Source organism: Zootermopsis nevadensis, unplaced genomic scaffold, assembly GCF_977971745.1.
Source record: "Zootermopsis nevadensis isolate Lab colony 2312 unplaced genomic scaffold, Znev_1.0 Znev_ptg000061l, whole genome shotgun sequence".
Lineage (NCBI taxonomy): Eukaryota > Metazoa > Arthropoda > Insecta > Blattodea > Termopsidae > Zootermopsis > Zootermopsis nevadensis.
Window position 1 is genome coordinate 12,899,085 of NW_028259192.1, and position 19,610 is coordinate 12,918,694.

A 19,610-nucleotide genomic window follows, 5' to 3' on the forward strand; every position below is an offset into this window, starting at 1 on the left:
GGTGCAAGGTTGTTAGCCTTGCGACCAACCCCCGACCTGGAGGACCAGGGTACCTGTCTTAGTCTGACCTCTCCCCCTCTACCAATCTGGCTAGGGAGGCCCTACCAGTAGCTATGCTACCACCAGCATAGATCTTGGGATCACTGAGGTACTCAAGCCCCACCACCACGACAAGGTGCAGGTACCATTAAGTGGGGATTCTTAAGATATTAAGCTGGCTTATTTGTTTGATGTTTTTGTAACAAACATTCTGTTGAATGTCATGAAAAAGGAAAATAGCCATTTTAGTTTAAGTATGCTCTGTGATAACTTTTGAAACAATTTGTTAATTTTCATTAAGCTTGGAAGGTATGTCAATAGATAATCTAATACTATAATTTAAAGTTCTTGCATTCACTTGGATTATAGTGGTTATACAAACTTTCAGTCGGGAGCAACATGAACCATTCATTGTGGGATCCTATAACTTTGTAGTGGTACTTTGTAAATGATCTTTTCTGGTGGCATGATGAATATAATTTATTTACATTCCATAGATCCTTCTTAGTCCTAAGCCTAGGATGTAAAACATATCATAGCACAAATACAATACTTGTTTCTAATACAGATGTAAATTGCATGGTTATGACTAATTTACAATCAACTACAGTATTACTGTGAAAATAATTACACAAGAAAGCATACCCAATATTGCTTACATATATTATAATAGCTGAGAATTTTTGGTTTAGGCAGGAGCGAGAAAAGAAGATACTCTTTTTGAACTGGCAGAAAGTTCTTTATATAGTGTGGGGGGGGGGGGGGGTGTGTTGAATAGCTTAATTCCAGTGTAGTAAATTCCTTTTTGATATTTTCTGATTTGTGTTTGGCACATGAAGGAAATCTGTATATTGTGGATATCTGAGTTTGTTTCAAATATTTCTATGTTGTCCATTACAAATGATGAAAATGAGAGCAGGAATTTGCTTGCTAGTGGAAGAATATTAAATTTCTTAACATTTCCCATGAGGCTTTATTCTTCAATTTGTCTTTATGATCCATTAATGTGTATCTTAATATGGACCACAAAAATTCATTTCCACTTTTTTTAAAGTTATTTACATTTTCTATGGGAACTAGGGCTTCCACCCCCCCCCCCCCCCCATCATGTATGATCATGATTTGACATGGGGCCCAAATGGTCTGTTTAGGTAACATTTTAATGGTGTTTTCGCATACACGAAATCACTGAAGTATAATGTTCGTTCCTGGAGGAACGGGTTTGGACTTACAAGGGTGAGCATAATATGGCAATTATTATATGAAACATATATAGATGGCCGCCCACATTTTCATTTGGATCGTTGGTATTATCTTTTATTGAATGTGATATCATTCATTAAAGCATGCCCGGATTAAACTGACGCTTGTGTAATCTTCAAGGGTATGATTATATTGCATTCTCATACATATAACAGATGGTACTTGTTTTCACATATGAAAAAGGTTTGATACACGAGTCAGGCAGTAGGTAGTATAAGGAAGGAGACTCTGCTTCTGTTATAACATCGGTGATCTGTGGTTTATGCTTCCACGGGTTTTGTGCGTGTTTTCGTTGACATGTTTCAAACTAATCCGTGTTGTGGTGTATATCCCTTTCACGTGAAGAGTGTAGCGGAAGTTGCTAAATTTTAGTCTATTTGGATTGATAATGCTGCGGGCAGTCACAAGTCTTCCACTTCCCGGTTCTCTGCATTTGAGGCTTCGTGAAACGGGATTTGTTTACTATGAAGATTTGTGTGATGGTAAAGGTAGAGAAATGAAAAAATGTGATAAAATAGAGAAACGTGTCAGCGGGGTGTGCACTGTATGTTACTGACCTACGACGTAACCTCATTTCGCTTAAACTATAGGATTTTGTTCCACAAGGCAAAGGTGCTTATAACCCTTGCGCTCTCTTCCTTGAGTAGGAGTATCTCGTATTTCTAGTTCAAGACAGTGCATTCGGATAAAAATTATGTGAAGAAAAGTTTTTTTATTTGTAGGTGTTAAGATTTAAATCACATTTGAAGTCGTTAGGTTGACTGCCAGTCTACACAACAATTTTTTTATACAAGTTTCAGTGTTTATTAAGGATCCACCACATGTTTCAATCGTAATTGGCCATCTACCCGTGGCTGTCTTTAAGTGTTGGAAACTAATAGATATGTCTACATATTTTGTGTTGCTGACTTCATCATATAATGGACTGTGACTTACACAGCGTAGCAATTTTAGTAGAATGAACTATTTAGATGTAGTTATACTGGTGAAAAGCTGTAGTTGAACTCTTTCCAGTTCTGATAGTAGTACATAGTTGTCATTTTATGTGTTCTTTATACAGAATGCATAAAATAAACACAATTGGGATTTGTTTCTTATTTATTTGATGATTTTGTATAAAGTGAGGTTATTTAAATTTATTTTTCCTTATTGTCAGCCCACTATATAATTGTTTTATATGTGGCTCAAATCTAACTTTATCATGTTTCTGAATAAACAGTTTTTCATAATGAATTTAAAACACTTTACTGTTTTGGAAATGTACTTTTATTGAGACATGGAAGATTTTACAGAAGCAGAAAAGATTACATTTATTTATGAATGTATTTAATCATTTTGACCATTTTTCCACATAATCTGTTTGAATTAGCTGGAACTTTCTTCTTTATCTTCCAACCATTCTAATATAATTTGTTCACACCTTTGATCTAGAGACCAGGATCCTGGAATACTAGTACCACCCATAATGTTAATATATATAGGTCCAGTCAGCTAGACTGCTTGCATAAAATAAGTGAATAATTCATGTACATTGACAGCTAGTAGTAGATTGAATTGATAAATAGACTTGTTAGGCTATAAATAACTGCGGATATTGGCTGAACAACTAATGTTGACATTTTGTTTCAGTTTTACAAACAAGACCTGGGTACTTATGACTATGCTAAAAGTGTGTCAGTTGCAGTAATATCAATAGTAATTCTCATGATAATGAAGTAATTTCACTTACTAGAACTATATTCAAGCTCATATTTTGAAATCATTTGAGACAAAAGATTAGTCTTGAGATTAGGTCAAAAAAATAGAGATGTGCAAAAAATCAAATAAACATCACATTGAAGAAAATTTGGAGACTTTACTTAACTGAATAAGAAAATTGTATAAAATGAGGAAGTTCGGGGGGGGGGGGGGGGGGGGGGTACCGAAAGAATGTGTAGAGGTGAATAATTTGGCTAGACAATGAGAGATATTTATTTGGAAATGGCAAAGGGTTTTCATGCGGACTGACACACATATTCATAACAGAGTTTCTATCGGTTATTATTTACAAGTTGGGATGAAACCTGAAATTTGAGCATTAGAGAAGATGTAATAGTAGAAAGGCTACCAGAAAAGATGGTCAGATAACAGTACAGTTTTATGGAAACATTATATTTTAATGACAGTACAATTCCTATGAGGGTTTCAAAGCTGTCAATGTAGAAATGATTACAAGAATTCACCATGTGAAAAAGATACAGAAAAGAGAGTAAGGAAAGAGTAAAAATATAAGAGTAGTCCTCGGGGGAAGATATGAAAATATTAAGTAAACTTTTTAATTGGCCAGTACATTGTAGAAACATCAGTAAATAAAAATCTACCTCAGATTATTGTTGTCTGATACTACTACTACTACTACTACTACTAGTACTAGTACTATATCACCAACATCATGCCCACCCCTTCCCTACTGCTGCCATCTGCACAATCACCAGAATTACTTTAGTTTACTTGACTGTGAGGCACAGTGAATTATCAGTTTTAAAAAATGTCATGAGATTTGTTTTCTTTTTATTGTCTTCTTTTGCAGGTTATGGCCCTGAAGGAAATAAACTGGTCAAGCAATGGGGTATTGATGAACAGCTGAAACGTTTGGCATCTGTTCCTCCCACAAAGTCTGCTTTAGATATTTGGCAGGTAGAGAAGTGACAGCATTGAATCAGCATTCCCACATCATGACATATAACATACGCAACATACATAAATGCAGTCAGGCATCTCCTGATGTAGTACCACAGTCATATTTATTGATGATTGGCATCCAGTTCTATAGAGGATCTGTTATACAACTGTGTGGTGATTGCAGAAATTTGGAAAATGCATTTGTTAAGTAAATGAGTAAAGCAAATTTTGAACACAAATATTTAATCTCAAGAAATGTAAGTTACAAAACAATGTTAGATTAAAATTTCAAATAGGTTTATGGCTTTGGAAAATGCAGAGTGTAGTTGTCAATAGTGATAGAGGAAACCTCAGAGAGAATATTGTGTTAGGATGTGGAGGGATTTATCTGGCTCAGGATGTAGTCCAATGGCTGGCACTTGTGAACGTGGTAGTTAAACTTTGGGTTCTATAAATGGTAGGGTTGACTAGCTGGATAATTTATCAGAATCTCAGGAAGGAATCTGCTCCATAGAGTCAGTTTAGTCAAAGTGAAAATGCAACAAGAACTTTATTTTACAGGAAGAATGCACTTCCCCTCATATTGTGACATTTAGCAAAGCAGTTGATGATTTGTTGGATGGTGGGATTGTGGTGGGGGAAATTACTGAGCTGTGTGGGGCACCAGGGTCAGGCAAGACTCAAATGAGGTAAGTTCTAAATAATTTTGACCCATATTATAATTCAACTAAATGGTAAACATTCTAAATAATTTAGAATCATGAAAATATGTTTGTGGTACAAACAGAACTCTAGATACCTTTCTCTTTCCTTAAAAGTATACCATTAGAGGGAGTATGACAATTTACCTCTGTGGTAGATTTAGTATGATAATCACATACACATACTGTTTCCAGTATATTAAATACACGGTCTTGTGAGTCTGTGATATGAGGATATGCAGCGATTACATGGGACCCACATAAAAAAGGATTCACTGTAGATTCCTTCAAAATTCAAGCTATATGTTTTGTAACTCAGTTAACTGTTGTAATTGATTGTAAATAATTCTTGTAGTGCTACTTAAATTGTATAGTTTTTTGGGAAACTGTGGAGTGAACATCCTTTGGTTTTATTAGAATTCTGTACTTTTTGTTACGAGCATTTTGCTCTTCTGACTGTTGTAAATGTATTTCTCGCATGAAAGATTGTACCACATAGTTGTGATTTATCTCCACATGTTAATGTATTACCCTTGGACATGTGAGCTTCATATTGCCTCTCTGCAGCCTACAGGTATGTGTGGATGTTCAAATACCAAGATCCTTTGGTGGTCTTGAAGGAGAAGCACTGTTCATAGATACAAGTAGTGGCTTTACACCAGCAAGACTAAAAGGTGAGCCAATGAGAGTTGTATATAATTATTAAATTACCAGCAAGTTCTAATTTCCTTACAAGCCAAAATAGTTCATTCAGTAAAGTGACTGGCTATGGACTGAAGGACTGGTGATTGACTCCCGGTAGGGGCAAGGATTTCTCGTTTTGGCATCATGACCAGACTGACTCTGGAGCACACCCAGCTTCCTATCTAGTAATGGCTGATAACTGTGTGCATTTTGTGCTTCAGTGAATACATGTTCCTTCATGTAGAGATTGAATTATGTGAGAGTTGAGAGTTATCATCTTATGGAAAGGTAAAAGTGAACTTGTTCATGTGTTCAGTGCATGCAGTGAAGGTGTGCAGAACAGGTGAAGATAAAGCTATGTCTAACATAGGTGACCAGTATAAACACAAAGGTCCTCATTATGTGATATTAATTTTGAATTCTACCCATTGCCTTCATTTAATTATCATGTGATCAAAAGAGGTGATTTAACCCATGATATTTGGAAGATCACAAGGCATAGAAGATGTTGATGGTGATCTTATGGGTTGTGACATGTGGACTTGCAGATTTGTGGATATTTTAGAGGGACATTGGTACCATCCTGCAAAGCCACACAGCATCACAACCCGTAAGACCATTGTCAACTTTGTTTAACCTGTTCATCCAGAAATGGCTGAAGCATGTGTAGACCATTGTCAGCTGGTAGCATTCCATCAGGACCAAGAAGATATGGGACAACAGATTGAGAACTTCACAGTAGATGCTGTAATGCAAGGGGTCTATTATGTTGCTACTCATGACTATGTGGAGTTACTTGCAGCAATATATAGCATTAATGACTTTCTGCATCAAAAGAGACAGGTATTTGTTGCTTATATAAATTCCTGTACTTAACATGTGATGGTTTGTTTATTTGGTTGTTGGGCAGTGCTACAAAATTAAAATTGCATGAATTACTGAATTATGAGAAATGAAGTAATTAATGTGCTGACTCATTCTGATTAATGTATGAAGTAGTGGTATATGAGATTCACCAAAGTAATGGCACACATGGAATTCATGCTATTCAATACAGTTGAAGGTTTCCTCACCTACATACGTGACTGTTCAGAAAAGTTTCTCTTACCATGAAATGGGTCAGAAAATGAGTGAAATTTTTTCTTTTCTTTTCACACACTTCTTTGTTTCAGGTTTGAATAGTGCTTTTGCTATTGAGCATATACGTAATATTAATTACATGAAGTCTCACAGATGTGCAATACTAAACTTTGCAAATAATGGAATGTGTTCCAGGTCAGGTTAGTAGCGGTGGATAGTCTGGCTTTTCCATTTCGCAATGGAATCCTGAATTCTCTTCTAAGAACCAGATTATTGTGTGATGTTATGCAAGAACTGAGAATGGTGGCAGTGAAGCATAATGTAGCTGTAAGTGTGTATTGCCATAAGTTAACCTAATTCTTTTAATAGTTTTGTTAGTGAGTCTAATGAATTCTTCTTAGGCCACCAGCCATGTCAGGTGGTTGAATGGAGAAAACACCAACATTTTGGGAGCCATTTTTGTCATCATCCTCAGGTTACTGAAGATTGTTAGTGAGTTGTCTGAAACAGACAAATAATGTATAGCCCAACTAAAAAACTGAATAAATGACCAACTTTCTGATAATGGAATTTGAAGGTTTAGTACTGCTGATACTAAAGTCTGCTATTGGTCAAGGTTCGGACATCTTCTTCTCTTTCCAGGAGGATCCTTTCTAAGATCCTAAGTATGTTTCTTGTCTCCCTATGCATTCTCCATGTCTAGCCTATCTTTAGTGTGGGATTTTACTTTAATATCATCTCTTTACTCCAATTTTAAGTTGTGTGTAAAGAAGTAAGAGGATGTGGTATAGTTATTTTTGTTATATTGTGTTGAGTTGTTCATTTTGTGTTTTTCATTGAGCATAATTTCCATTTTATGTGGGGTCATTTCTTTTTGTAAATAGCTTCATTTATTGCCAGTCATTTCGACTGTTACATTTATTTACAATTACTGGTGAGTTGACATATGTTGGATCACATTGCTGTATGATTCTGCAGTATTGTGTTACACTGTCATCAAGTTTCAGTGTGTGTTGTTGCAGTACATTTTTTCTTCTTAGCACAGTGTTTTGTTTGGTTGTCAGAAAATTTGGGAAAAGAAATTTGATCCAACTGTTCAGGAAGATTGTTGGAAGAACGAAACATTCAGAAGAAATAGTGACTTGGCTGGTGATGAGACTGGGTCTTCCAGTACAACCAAGAATCAAACCAATGAAGTCCAAATTCTGTGAACCTAAAAATGTCAAAATCAAAGATTATAACTAAGCTGATCTGTTTTTTAAAAAAATTATCTGCTATAAATTTATTTTTCCAAAATAAACAGCTAACAACAATGAACATTCAGGTTTTGGCCAGACAAGTGAATTTTGCATCTTGACAATCTGTCTTCCCACACAATATGTTTGGCAAGGCGAGTTTGATCAGAAACAATTGCTGGTGTTGGAACATCACCATGATTTCCTGATGTAGGCCTTTGTGTCTTTTAATGTTTCCTAAACATTGATGGCAATATGACAACTGTACTGAAAGTACTTTTGGAAAATGCTTTTAGGCCATGTTTCAAGGCATGGCAGAGACACTGGAATGTGTGTATAAGTGGAAAGGTAAGCACTTCGAATATGTGAACTTGCTAAAGGCTAGTGGCACTCTATTTGTCTAAAAAGAATCAGTCTCATTATGTCAGACCTCATTTGTGTGTATTTGGGTTTTTTATTTATTCTTTATTTTTAAAGTATTTTTTGGTTTGTTTAACATACTGTTTTTTAACATAATAACCTGTGACATCTGAAAATTACATTTTTTTAAGTTTTTCTATTTTCCTGACAGGTATTAGTAACAAACCAGCTGACCACTAAAATAGGTCCAGGAAATAGTCACTTGGTGCCAGCTTTAGGTGACAGTTTTGGTCATTACAGCAATCAGAGACTTATGTTGGGTAACCTGCAGCGTGGGCGTTACGCAGCTGTTCTCTTTAAAAGTACAAGACGGCAACAGTCATCTGCTGAGTTCCAGGTAATTTGTTCAATATATTATATATTGCATGTGGGGTCTAATATAGAAATTCTGCTCTGTTACATTGTCCTAACTTTTGTGCTATTGTTCATAATTTCAGATATTGAAGAGTGGTATTCGTGATTGCAGTGTATCAGTGAAATAGCATGTTTTTTTAAGTGTGATTCATTGGTTAATGTAATGTTATGTACTATATGCTAAATTGTTTTATGTTTTGTGTATTAAATATAGTTGAAGATGCATAAAATATGCAGACATAACCACTGTGATATTTTAATTTTAGTTACATTTTACCATTGGACATTGTATAATATATACAATTGAGAAAGCATAATGAATCTTTTCTACGTAAGATTGTGGTTTTCAGAATTTCATATGAAACAACCTTGAAAAGCTTTTAACTTAAGTTTAATGCTGAATGCATGGTGATTTATGACAGGTTTAATTCTAGTATCATTGAACCTTTTTGTATATCAGCTAACTAACTCCATGGAGCAGAGTCCTATTTGAGAAGCTAATAGCTGCTCTGCTAATCAGAAGGTTATCCACCTATATGGAACCCGAAGGTTCATTACCATGTTTACAAGAGCCTGCTACTGGCTTCTGTCCAGAGCTAGTTGAATCCAGTCCGTGCCTTCACATCTTATATTTAAAGATCCATCATGTTTCATGACTAAATTTTGTATGCATTTCTCATCTGCATCATGCATGCTACATGTCCATCCCATCTTATCCTTGATTTGATGGCCCTAACGATATTTTGTGAAGAGTGTAAGTTATGAAGTTCCTCAATATGTAATTTTCTTCATCCTCTTGATCCTTTCTTTCTCTTAGGTATCATTCTTTGGATTAGAAATTAAGTTTCACACCTTTTCAGAACAGTGGGCACAATTATAATTTTGTTATTCATTTAGTGGATGTATTTCTGGTATTTGTCATTGTAAACCAACTAAGCTTTGTGGTGGCAATCACTGTGTGTCTTTATTCCACACTTGAAGTGCAAAGCTAGCGTCTGTATAGATCCATGTTTTTGTATTTTGCACATAAAATTCCATTTCTAAATCAACCTTCTGTTACTATGTGAGAAGAGCTTTTACTGAAATAAAAGTACTGTACATTTTGATTTATACTTTCTGTATTAAATATTGTTTTGGACAAACAACAGAATTGTGCAAGTATTTTATTTCAAGAACATTTACTACAGTGTTTTATCACCAATGATTTCACATACAGACATTTTCTCAATACTTCTGTACTAACATTACTAGTAAAATCCCAGAGTTGGCATGCCATTAGCTCGGTCGTTAATTACCCTCGGTCAGTATTGTAACTGACGACAACTGGGGTTCGATTCCCTTTCGGGGCAGAGGATTTTTCTTGTAGCCTCTATGTCCAGACCGGTTCTGTCGCCCACTCAGCCTCCTGTCCAATTTGTACCAGGGGTCCCTTCCCCGGGAGTAAAGCGGCCGGGTTATGACGCTAACCAGTTTCCTCCATCTAGTGCCGAGGTTATAACTAACTCATAATTCTTGCCACACAAACCTTTAAAAAAATCTGCCAAAGTGTTGGCTCTATATTTTCTTTGGGCAAAGGCTGTAACATTTTCACTTGTCTGTAATATCGTAGCGATAAGAATTCTTATGCTGGGATTTTCTGTTGGGGACACTGAGCAACTTGGCTTAGGAAAATGAGACTGACTTATGATTATAATAACTGGCGAAACATTAAACCTCCCTACGAGAAGTGATTTGTTTGTGTATTGTGCTGGGATATCTGGCGATGTAGAATCCATGTCCTACCGTAACAGTGGTTCATTGATGGACACTACGTTCTCATAAGCTGCCTGTCTCCGTAAGGTGGGTTGCATAAAGAGGTGGATAATTGTGCCAATTAGAAGAATTAAGCTGAATGCAATATTGGCCCATACATTGCCCAAAGACGAAATCATGGCTGCATACAACAGCGTAAAGATTGTAGTTACAATTTGGGCAGCTGCAGACAGCATACCGCTAGAAGTCCCCTCGGGTTCTGGATAAGTTACTTCATATGAAAAGCTATATGCTATAGGGACGTATCCTCCCAAGAAGAACCTGAAACAGAAAATGAAGGAACTATATTGCCAAAGAACTAGAACGTTTAAATTTATAAAAACACTCTCACTGTTAGTAGGCTAAGATGCACCATAGTTATTGTCGCCATAACACGTCATATATCTCTTTTTTTAAATTATCGTAGCCACGTCAAACTACTTTTCGCGTTTGCCACGTTGTTAGTTTTCATTTTTCTGAAGTGATTGCTCATAAGGTCTGCACATTTCACAAATTTAATATAAGGTCGGGTGTGCAGTTTTTCATACCTTGGAGTTGGATAAATTTTTCAGAAGTGGTCGTGGACTGGAGAGCCTCCAAAAACACATCATTTAGTTTAGAATTGTTAAATGTATATTAGTTATTCACAGTGAACTAACATGCATTGTCTATACATGCTGAAGTACATACACATATAAATATTAGAGAATTTCATTATTAATAATTGGACACGAACAATTGAATTGTGTTTGGTGCTCTCAGGCACAAACATTTGAGCCAATAAGTTTGTCTAAATAATACTTAAAAATTCAGTTGCTATCCCAAAAATCAATTTGTAGTCATTACAAAGATTAACTGGTTGATGCTTTTTAGGCAAATAATCACTCTTTATTCCCAAAATGATACAGAACATGCAAATACATTTTGTGTGCAAAATATGGCATTATTGAATGTTAAAGTAATATTTATATACTACCATTTTGTAAAGAGTTAATGTATATTTGGGGCGATATGCAAGAATGAACAAATAACTTGCACTCAATAGTGAATAGATGATTATTTTTATCAGTGACTAATTGTACTTAAGTCCCCCCACCTCATTTAAACAAAATCTTGTCACTCTGTATGAACAGATATATTTCAGATGCAATTATGAAGTGTTACATTATGTTATATTATTCGTTATTTCTTTTCTTCTTTCTTACCCTAGCCTCTTCTACTATGTGTCAATTAACAATGGAGATATTTTATTTCGTCAATAAACATTGTTAAAACTCCGCAAACATCTATACCTTCGAGCTGGTTTCGAACCACAATCCATTTTCTCATGGGAAAGTTCTTTCTCTGATGTCCATTATCACGATGGAAGTGCTTTATTGTTTCCCCAAATTCCTTGAGAACCATGGTTTTTACAATTGAAGTAAGCGACGGCCACTGCCAGCACTTTCGTTCACTCCCTGTCTGAATACCCGGTAACCCGACTGGAATTCTAACATCTCATTTTTTATTCTCACTGTGTTGGCTGTCCAATTATTTATTACAAAGCTCCAGTTAAATGCATTCGTGTTAATTTATAGTATTCGGGACGAGTCTGAGGACCGATAGAAGTAAAAGGCATCATGATCAGAGGGGCGGGAGAGGTAGCAGACAAAGAAGCGTATAATGTCCGTACTACAAACAACATTTTGCAGCGGCAATACGATGTAGCTCCTTGTTTTATTTCCTGTGTTGAGAATGTCTTTGGTTTACATTGTATGTGCATTTGGATTTGTTCTGCCCACAAGCTAATGAAGTGACATGCAACTTTGGGCCCCCCCCTTTTTTTTCCATCAGTCTTTCGGCCGGTTTGATGCGGTCCTCCATTTTCGCCTATCTTGCGCCAATCTCTTCATTTCCACATGGTTTTTGCAGCCCACATCCTCAAAAATCTGCGTCACATATTCCAATATTTGTCTTCCCTTCAACTGTTCCTTCCATTACCAAATTAACCAATCCTGGGTGCCTCGGAATGTGTCCCACCATCCTATCTCTTCTTCTGGTAAGATTTTTCCATAGACTTCTTCCTTCGCCTATCCTGTCGAAGACGTATAAAAGGTTGTAACAAACAGCTTCATATAATCAGCCCAGACAAGTGAAACTTACCCCACAAAAGAAGTTGCAAGGTAAACAAAAATCTCGGACTGTGTTTTTAACGAAAATGTGAAGGCGATCATGCCCACCACAGTTAATGCGAACACGGACATTGCAGCATTTCTGTAAAAAAAGTGTACAGTGGTAACACACCAAAATACAGACGAATACAAACACCATGTCAGAGGTGGCAAACTATGGCCAACTAAGCGACTGGTAGTTTCTCGAAAAGAAGTTAATAATGTAATTTCATGCCGTTTGATATATTTATGAAGTATAACAAAGTAACAATTCTTAATTGCAGAATTTTTCTCGCAAGGCTGTCCGTCCCGCGGCATGTCGATAGCATAATGAACTATCGATTTATAATCTAAATTAAACGTCGCAGTTTATTCATCTAGTTGCGGTGTTTTATTGACAGTCAATACAACTCTGAATTGTAATGTTCACAACAGGATGCTGAAATATAGTACTTAGCACAGGTGCTTAACGAAGCTCATGCAGGTGGCCTGTGACGTAGAGTGAACAGGGGTTTCTCTGGTGTCACAGAGAAATGACATCCATTCTACAGTAGTGCTTACATTGCTCGAGAGGGCGAGTGTGCGACTGGTGGAGGTAAGACCGGCTGATATTTATTTTATTACATTTCAAACACAGTTCTTAATTACAAATGTACGTGCAGTAAATTTGCATCCGAAGTGTACATTATTTTAAACGCTGGCGTTTTATTCCTTCGTCGTTTTGCTATTCACATATTGTATAGTTGTACAAATTGATGTTAAGCAGTTTAATGTTCGAATGAGACGGTACGGCCACACATCGCGATCGACTGTTTTGAACTTCTGCTTTGTATTCTGGAGTCCTTGATTTAAAATATTAGTGCTGCTATTCTACCTATGGTTTATCGTGATTACTTCAGTTCTTCCAAGAAAATTCCGGGACAGGATATTAAATATTCTTCCACACTCTTTCCAGTCCACAAATTATACCATTTGACGCTACATATTGCATTACGAAACGTCGTTAAATAAATAAACAATGAATGAGCCTAAAGGATCTAAGTGGGTGAGTAGAAGGAGGAACTAACAGCAAAGGTACTGGTCAACCAAGTAATACCAGCAGAAGAAAAACCCTGTGTAGTTGACATTAAGTGTTACGGAGTTACTATGTAATGTTTTGTATAGCATTCTGGATACCACTTTTTTACTTTAGTACAAAACTGAATTTTTTTAAAAAGGAATATGTCAGATATTGTAACAGGTGATAAAAGGGAATGGCTTCGTGGATACTGGAAGTTTGAAACAGAATGTGTAGAGAATCAGATTTTTGTACTCCCTGTGCGGAGATGTGGACTATGCTAGACGTACAGTCTTGTAGTGAAATTGTAGTCAGAGAACTAATTTTAAATTTAAGAAATGGCTGAACTGCCATGAAGAAATTTAGTTTAGGATTTTTATTATTACTGTTGTTAAGATGTAAAATATATTCTTAAATTTGCTGCACCTAAGTTAGTCTTACAAATTTTACATCGGAATAATCTACCTAATCAACTCATTCTACTGATTAAGGGTGTATATACAAACAATTTTACATAAATCAAGGTAAATGGGAAAACTCAATCGAAATACCTGTTAGGAAAAGAGTGCTAAGCCCACTGTTATTGAATGTTGTAATGAATGAAATAATGCATGAAGTAAGACGGAATCCGCGCTGGTTCGAGTCTTGGGGGAGAAGAAATTTTCTCATGAGCTTTCGACCAGTGTATGGGACCGGTGCCAACCCAGCATCGTGAGGAAATTGGGGAGCTACAATGAGTAGCGTAATCCGGTCAGGAAAACTAGCAATGGCTGGGGGTTCGTTGTGCTCAACACACGTCATCCTATATCTGGTTGGATGATCGTTCACCTCTGCTTAGGCATGTGAACGTGAGGCCAGCAGTCAAGCTAGTCGGTTTTGGCTCTCTGGAGGTGTTACGCCACGGATTTAATTTTTAATTAAGAGGGAAACAAGATTACGAAATGGGCACAAAAGAGATTAAAATAATATTTCATGCTGCTGACACAGTACTAATCGCAGACCTGCAAAGATTACTCTACCAGTTTTCAAACAGCTGTCAGAAATATTTATTGAAAATCTCCACACACGCACGCATAAACAACAACAACACACTAAATCAATGGCAAATAGCAAAGAACAACTACGTTGTAAATTAGAAATTTAAAACACTAATTGTACACTCTCACTACTTAGGTGTAGGCGGCATAATAATATTAAAATGTCTTAAGTAAATGGGCCTTCTGATACCATAGGTTTCAGGGAATTTCTTGTCTACTTGAGCGACTCCCAGTTCCCAAGAGGGACTCTGCTTTCTTGGAGTTGGTTAATTACGAATTGATGATGGGCGCGTGTTCCTTATTACACTACCAGGTGCGTGGAATTGGGATTATGTGATAATACCGGGTCTTCAATTTATGCGGTAACGGCCATGCTTGCATTGCGTGCTAGGCCGGGTGTACTGTTGGTGTGGGAGAGAGATAGCGTGTTCTTCCCGTGAGTCACAGGTAAATCAGTTTCAGTGCCGCTAGTAACAGCGAACTACGAATATTTCTCGTCACTAATACATGTTATTACATTAATTGTTCTTACCTTAGATCACAAAAGATGTTCAAAGTGACTTCCTTGTGCTTGCAGGCAAGCTTCACATCTCGTTAACATATTTCTAAATACTCGACGAAGCTCTTCAGGGATATTGCCGAAATGAATTGTCGTTTCCTGTTCTTCTTTTTATCCAAAACTGATCCCGTACTACGAACTTTTTTTACTAAGCTCTCTATCACGGACCTGCTAGGAACACTTTCACCAGGAAAATGTCTGCGAAATTTACGGCGGCATCTTCCGTAGGATGAATATTTGGCATATGTTTCGACTAAGAACACACGTTGCTTAATACTATACACCATATTATCAACGTCAATCCGCGACGAGAGACGCAATGTATTTAACTGATTCGCCGGTGACTCACGGGAAGAACGCGCTATCTCTCTCCCACACCAACAGTACACCCGGCCGAGCACGCAATGCAAGCATGGCCGTTACCGCATAAATTGAAGACCCGGTAATTTTAAGTTTTCAGGTTAAACGTGATATAAAGTTGGTCAATACTTACATGTACTTCAATGTTCTGTCCATTATTATACCGCACAGAGTAGTACCCATCATTCCCGCGACTGTAAGTGTCAGTCCAATGCGACCAGCGAATTCTTCACCGTTCTGCAAAATATCGGTATAAAATAATGTACGCATAACAAATTGCAACAGCACCTCTAATAGTATAAGCATTTCAGCCATTAGCTTGTACAACATACTTAAGGATCTACTTTTAAAATGTATTGCGTGCAGACTATAGGGAAGATGCCGCTTGAAGGACGTGGGGGTAGATAGGATGATATTATTAAAATGAATCTTAAAGAAATTCCAGGTAAACGAGTATGAGCTTCTCAACAGAGTTAGATAGAACGTTTGAAAACTATTTACATTTCAGACAGGACGAAACTTATATTGTGAATATGGTTACTCTGACAGTAATTTGTACCTTTTTAATTATCTTACTTAAAACGAATATTATGCGCGGTTTCCTGTACCTTAAAATACGGAAGAATCATTTGGTTGAGAAACGTTGACATGGAGTTAACAACTCCCTGGTTAATGGCATAAGCAATGAGCAAGAGGACGTAACATGGGTTCAGAAACAGATTCTTTAAGATCTTCACCAGCGGAGCACAGGCGCTGTCCTTGAGGGCTTGCTCATGGCTTGGCGGCGTAGCAGGCATTGACTCTAAAACTGACCAAACCATAAGAATGTGGAGAATTTACGCAAAAACTTCTATTTACACTTAAACATTTATCGAGTGCGATAAAATAGGACACAGAGATGAATACATCCCCATTATGTGTTCACTTTATGTGTTTAATGCAAACAACGGGTAATTAAACTTACACAGAATAGCAAGAATGAAGGATCCTGTGGACAGGCCGGCTGTCCAATAGAACATTGTTGCAAGCCCAGCCCCCACTTCCTCGAGGTTGTCGTGGTTTTGCACCATGATCGGAGGTACGACGAATCCGAGGGCAATGCCGAGCTGTTGAGAGAAATGTTACTTCATCGTCATTTGAAGTCTAAGTAATGGAAGGACTTGTTTTATGTCGTTTGTCGCATAACACGGAGAAAACAAAGTAATCCGATTTCAGGGCAAAATCGTATTATAAAAGTTGATAATAAATATTATAAAATGTGGCAAATTCAAAATATTTGGTAAATGCATTGGCGCATCAAAATTACGTTCGCGAAGAAATTAAGAGCAGATTAAATTAGGAGATTTTAAAACGATTTAGTGAAGGACCTATTTTTTCTGTCTTCCCGTTTCGTATCTAAAAACCGGAAGATTAAAATACACAAAACTAAAATTTTACCAATTAGGGCTTGGGGTTCTCACGACGGTGAGCTCGAAGATGGCTATTTTGTGGTGTAACGCCGTGTTGGGCTATGAATACCCTGATGATGGAGGCATCAAGGATCTCTGAAACGTCGGTAAATTTCTAGCAGACTACACGGAGCTATAACACCGAAGACAGCCATGTTCGCAATCACCGTCGTGAGAACCTCAAATCCTACCAACATTTTTGTTTGGATTTTGCGTACGAAACAACTTTTAAAACAACGCTTCATTGGATTCGGAATAATTTTGCACTTTTTGGCGGTTTAGTAACATTTTAGTCCATAATCGGGTTTTGATATAGTCAGGTTTATGTGAAAACTTATTGTAAGAGAGTTAAACACTTTTGTCTTTCTTACAAATGCAATACTTACTGGGTTGTGGCGATACTGTCTCTGTGGAACTGGGATTCAGACGGGGCCCTTGCCCGTCGTAGAGATGATTTATGAGTGAATATGGAGCAGCAATTGAATGATACTGACAGGGGGGAAACAGACGCCGTAGGAGAAAAACCTGTCCCAGTGCCACTTTGCTCACCGCAGATTCCCTGGGAGCAAATCAGATCCTCCACGGTGAGAAACCAGCGACTAATTGCTTGTACTATGGCACTGCCAAATACTAAAGTTAGATTCTATATGAATCTGTTCTGACCTCATGTTTCGTGCATGCGGACATACGATACTTACCATCGTACCATTCACAGCTATTGAGCAGGCGGTATTGACTTGATTGGAAGGAAACCAAACGGCAGGCATGAAAGGAGGCATCGGCATAGCAACGGCTTGTGTGAAGGAAACCAGGGTCTGTCCCAGAAAAGTTACCCAGAATAGGCCAGGTTTGACAGAAGCCACCTTGACTAATGCCCCAGCTGCTGTGAAGAATGTTCCCAGGATGACAGACCACCTCATACCCTGGGAGAACAAATATCTATTTACCAGTAAATAAATCTTCTTACTCACCGCTGTGAAAACCTCAAATCTTACATAGAAACATATCAAGCAGGCAAATATGAGGCACTTCTCTCACCACTTTATTCAACAAGTAAGACGCTGGAAACACTAATGCAATGAAAGTAACGTTGAACATTAAAGTTGTGCAGTTTACGTAAAAATTGTCGACACTATAATAACGAACTATAATATTTGTTATGGAGGAATACTGGTACCACTGGAATGCAGACATCACAGCGAAATAAAAGTATATGAGAAGTATGAGCCATCTCTTTGAATACGCTGTATAATCTGTCTTCGAACTAGTTTCACAACTTTCCATTCTGGTCTCCGTAGTCACACTGCCACCACAACTTCCGCTTGTTCCTGCAATGGCAAATAACGCGAGGAATGTGCACTGGCCTTGCGGTTAGTGTCATGTGAATGCCTGCTCTATTTTAATGTGTTCTTTGTGAATGTTTATGTGTGTTCATTAGGACAGACTGAGGAAAAGCCTTCATGATAGCCCCCCCCCCGGCTTTAAATCAAGTTCAGAATTTGTTATCATTTTATCATTTAACGCTTCGGACGCTAATTTTCACGCAAAAGAGGTGCAAAATTCATGAAGAATGAATGCCAAGAAAACCTGTTTCCCGTTGTTTACTAACTATCTTTCCAAAACTAAGTTTCTTTTGCAACAAGCATTCTTCTTCTTGTAGTCCCATAAAGGTACAGGCAGACAAACTTGGCGGCACACTTAACATGAACACCTGGGGAACAGCAACCAGTGTCTGACCGGTGAACGTGACCCAGAACAGGTCGGGCCCCACAGCCATCGTCCTAACACATGCTCCAGCTGCTGTACCCGTTGTTCGCAGAAGAGACAAGTGATTGGTACGTGGTTCCGGTTAGAGCGCATAGTCTGTTGTGGATCGTGTTTCTGGAAGATGGCACCATGTAGTTGTAGGCAGTATTTCCGACGTTTCGGTAATATTTACTGTTTACATCTTCAAGGTTAAGTGCTACTACCATTTGGCCCCTTCTAGTATACTTAGAGCACAGTTCCACATGTCTATTAGATCAGCTGTTGCGTCTGATATGTCGGATGACAGCAAACAGAGAATGAGTCAATACCTTTACAGGGAGTTCTGAATTGCGCAATGTCTGGAACGGTGGAAAACGGGAGCTGGAGTATGAATATGATAAAAGAACCACGAAAAGAAAGAGAGCAAGGTGAAGACAAAGTGGGTGAGTTACGGATTTCTGTCATGGGCGTACGAAGTAGCGGATCAAATGTGTGGACTGATGTATCGGCCGAAATCGCTTCTCCTTTAAGATGGAGGTATAAATGGTCTCCGAAACATTGGCAATGCAGTGTAAATCAACACGTTGCTGTCACCCAGAAAACAGGAACCAAATTGGCACTGAACAATCATGAACGCCTGGAATTTTCTGTTACGTGGTCTGCCACGTGAGCCACGCTGGACAAAGTTTTGGATATTAAGGGACTGTGACGCAGATAACTATTTAAGAATCCTCTTGAATTTAGAAGAATCGTAACAGAACATATTACCCTTATGAATACAAGGCACTGAGGCCACGCTGTACCTACCGACCATTGACAACAGACGGAAGACAGCAAATTTCATTCATCGTTACAACTTCGGTAACACTTTGAAGTACAGTTTCAACGGATGTTTGTTTAAAAATCACCCAGAAATTCCCAACGCTTTTGGAAATGCGTTAGCAATCTTATTATGAACAGTCAAGCTGGGTTACCTCAGTCGGTAAAGTAGTTCGCTACGGGCTGGGTGACCGGACTTCGTTTCC

At 37.7% G+C, this 19,610-nt stretch overlaps 2 protein-coding genes across 8 annotated transcripts; one reads left to right on the forward strand and one right to left on the reverse strand.

The window, feature by feature from the left end:
• Positions 1–1,474: 1,474 nt before the first annotated feature.
• On the forward strand, positions 1,475–8,680 carry LOC110837696 (DNA repair protein RAD51 homolog 3). 3 transcript variants are annotated; one of them, XM_022080112.2, is made up of 8 exons: positions 1,475–1,790; positions 3,872–3,978; positions 4,525–4,652; positions 5,232–5,338; positions 5,998–6,191; positions 6,624–6,755; positions 8,235–8,420; positions 8,521–8,680. In XM_022080112.2, exons 1-8 carry the CDS (start codon positions 1,691–1,693, stop codon positions 8,563–8,565), a joined length of 999 nt encoding a protein of 332 aa, XP_021935804.1. In that variant the 5' UTR covers positions 1,475–1,690; the 3' UTR covers positions 8,566–8,680. The 3 variants fall into 3 exon arrangements, with proteins under 3 accessions (XP_021935804.1, XP_021935813.1, XP_021935829.1); XM_022080121.2 differs by having other exon boundaries at positions 1,475–1,784; XM_022080137.2 differs by lacking the exon at positions 1,475–1,790 and adding an exon at positions 1,933–2,020 and having other exon boundaries at positions 3,872–4,220.
• A 906-nt stretch (positions 8,681–9,586) lies between these two features.
• LOC110837677 (choline/ethanolamine transporter flvcr2a) lies at positions 9,587–18,303 on the reverse strand. Of its 5 annotated transcripts, none has more exons than XM_022080086.2 (7): positions 17,878–18,299; positions 17,538–17,762; positions 16,356–16,497; positions 16,000–16,199; positions 15,525–15,628; positions 12,371–12,481; positions 9,587–10,510 (listed from the first exon to the last, which is right to left on the reverse strand). In XM_022080086.2, exons 1-7 carry the CDS (start codon positions 18,121–18,123, stop codon positions 10,216–10,218), a joined length of 1,323 nt encoding a protein of 440 aa, XP_021935778.1. In that variant the 5' UTR covers positions 18,124–18,299; the 3' UTR covers positions 9,587–10,215. The 5 variants fall into 5 exon arrangements, 4 of the variants coding, with proteins under 4 accessions (XP_021935778.1, XP_021935792.1, XP_021935785.1 ...); XM_022080100.2 differs by having other exon boundaries at positions 17,538–17,778; positions 17,878–17,994; XR_015532524.1 differs by lacking the exon at positions 12,371–12,481 and adding an exon at positions 11,521–12,302 and having other exon boundaries at positions 10,387–10,510; positions 17,878–18,303.
• Between the last annotated feature and the right edge of the window lie 1,307 nt (positions 18,304–19,610).

Excerpts from the sequence above, each read along its gene's own strand:
- LOC110837696 (XM_022080112.2), top strand. The coding sequence starts at position 1,691 with ATGCTGCGGGCAGTCACAAGTCTTCCACTTCCCGGTTCTCTGCATTTG. Across the intron at positions 6,192-6,623 it reads TTCTGCATCAAAAGAGACAG|GTCAGGTTAGTAGCGGTGGA; the intron begins GTATTTGTTGCT and ends AATGTGTTCCAG. Across the intron at positions 8,421-8,520 it reads AGTCATCTGCTGAGTTCCAG|ATATTGAAGAGTGGTATTCG; the intron begins GTAATTTGTTCA and ends TCATAATTTCAG.
- LOC110837677 (XM_022080086.2), bottom strand. The coding sequence starts at position 18,123 with ATGGAAAGTTGTGAAACTAGTTCGAAGACAGATTATACAGCGTATTCA. Across the intron at positions 16,200-16,355 it reads CTTCATTCTTGCTATTCTGT|TTTTAGAGTCAATGCCTGCT; the intron begins GTAAGTTTAATT and ends TGGTTTGGTCAG. Across the intron at positions 12,482-15,524 it reads GACAGAACATTGAAGTACAT|AAATGCTGCAATGTCCGTGT; the intron begins GTAAGTATTGAC and ends CTTTTTTTACAG.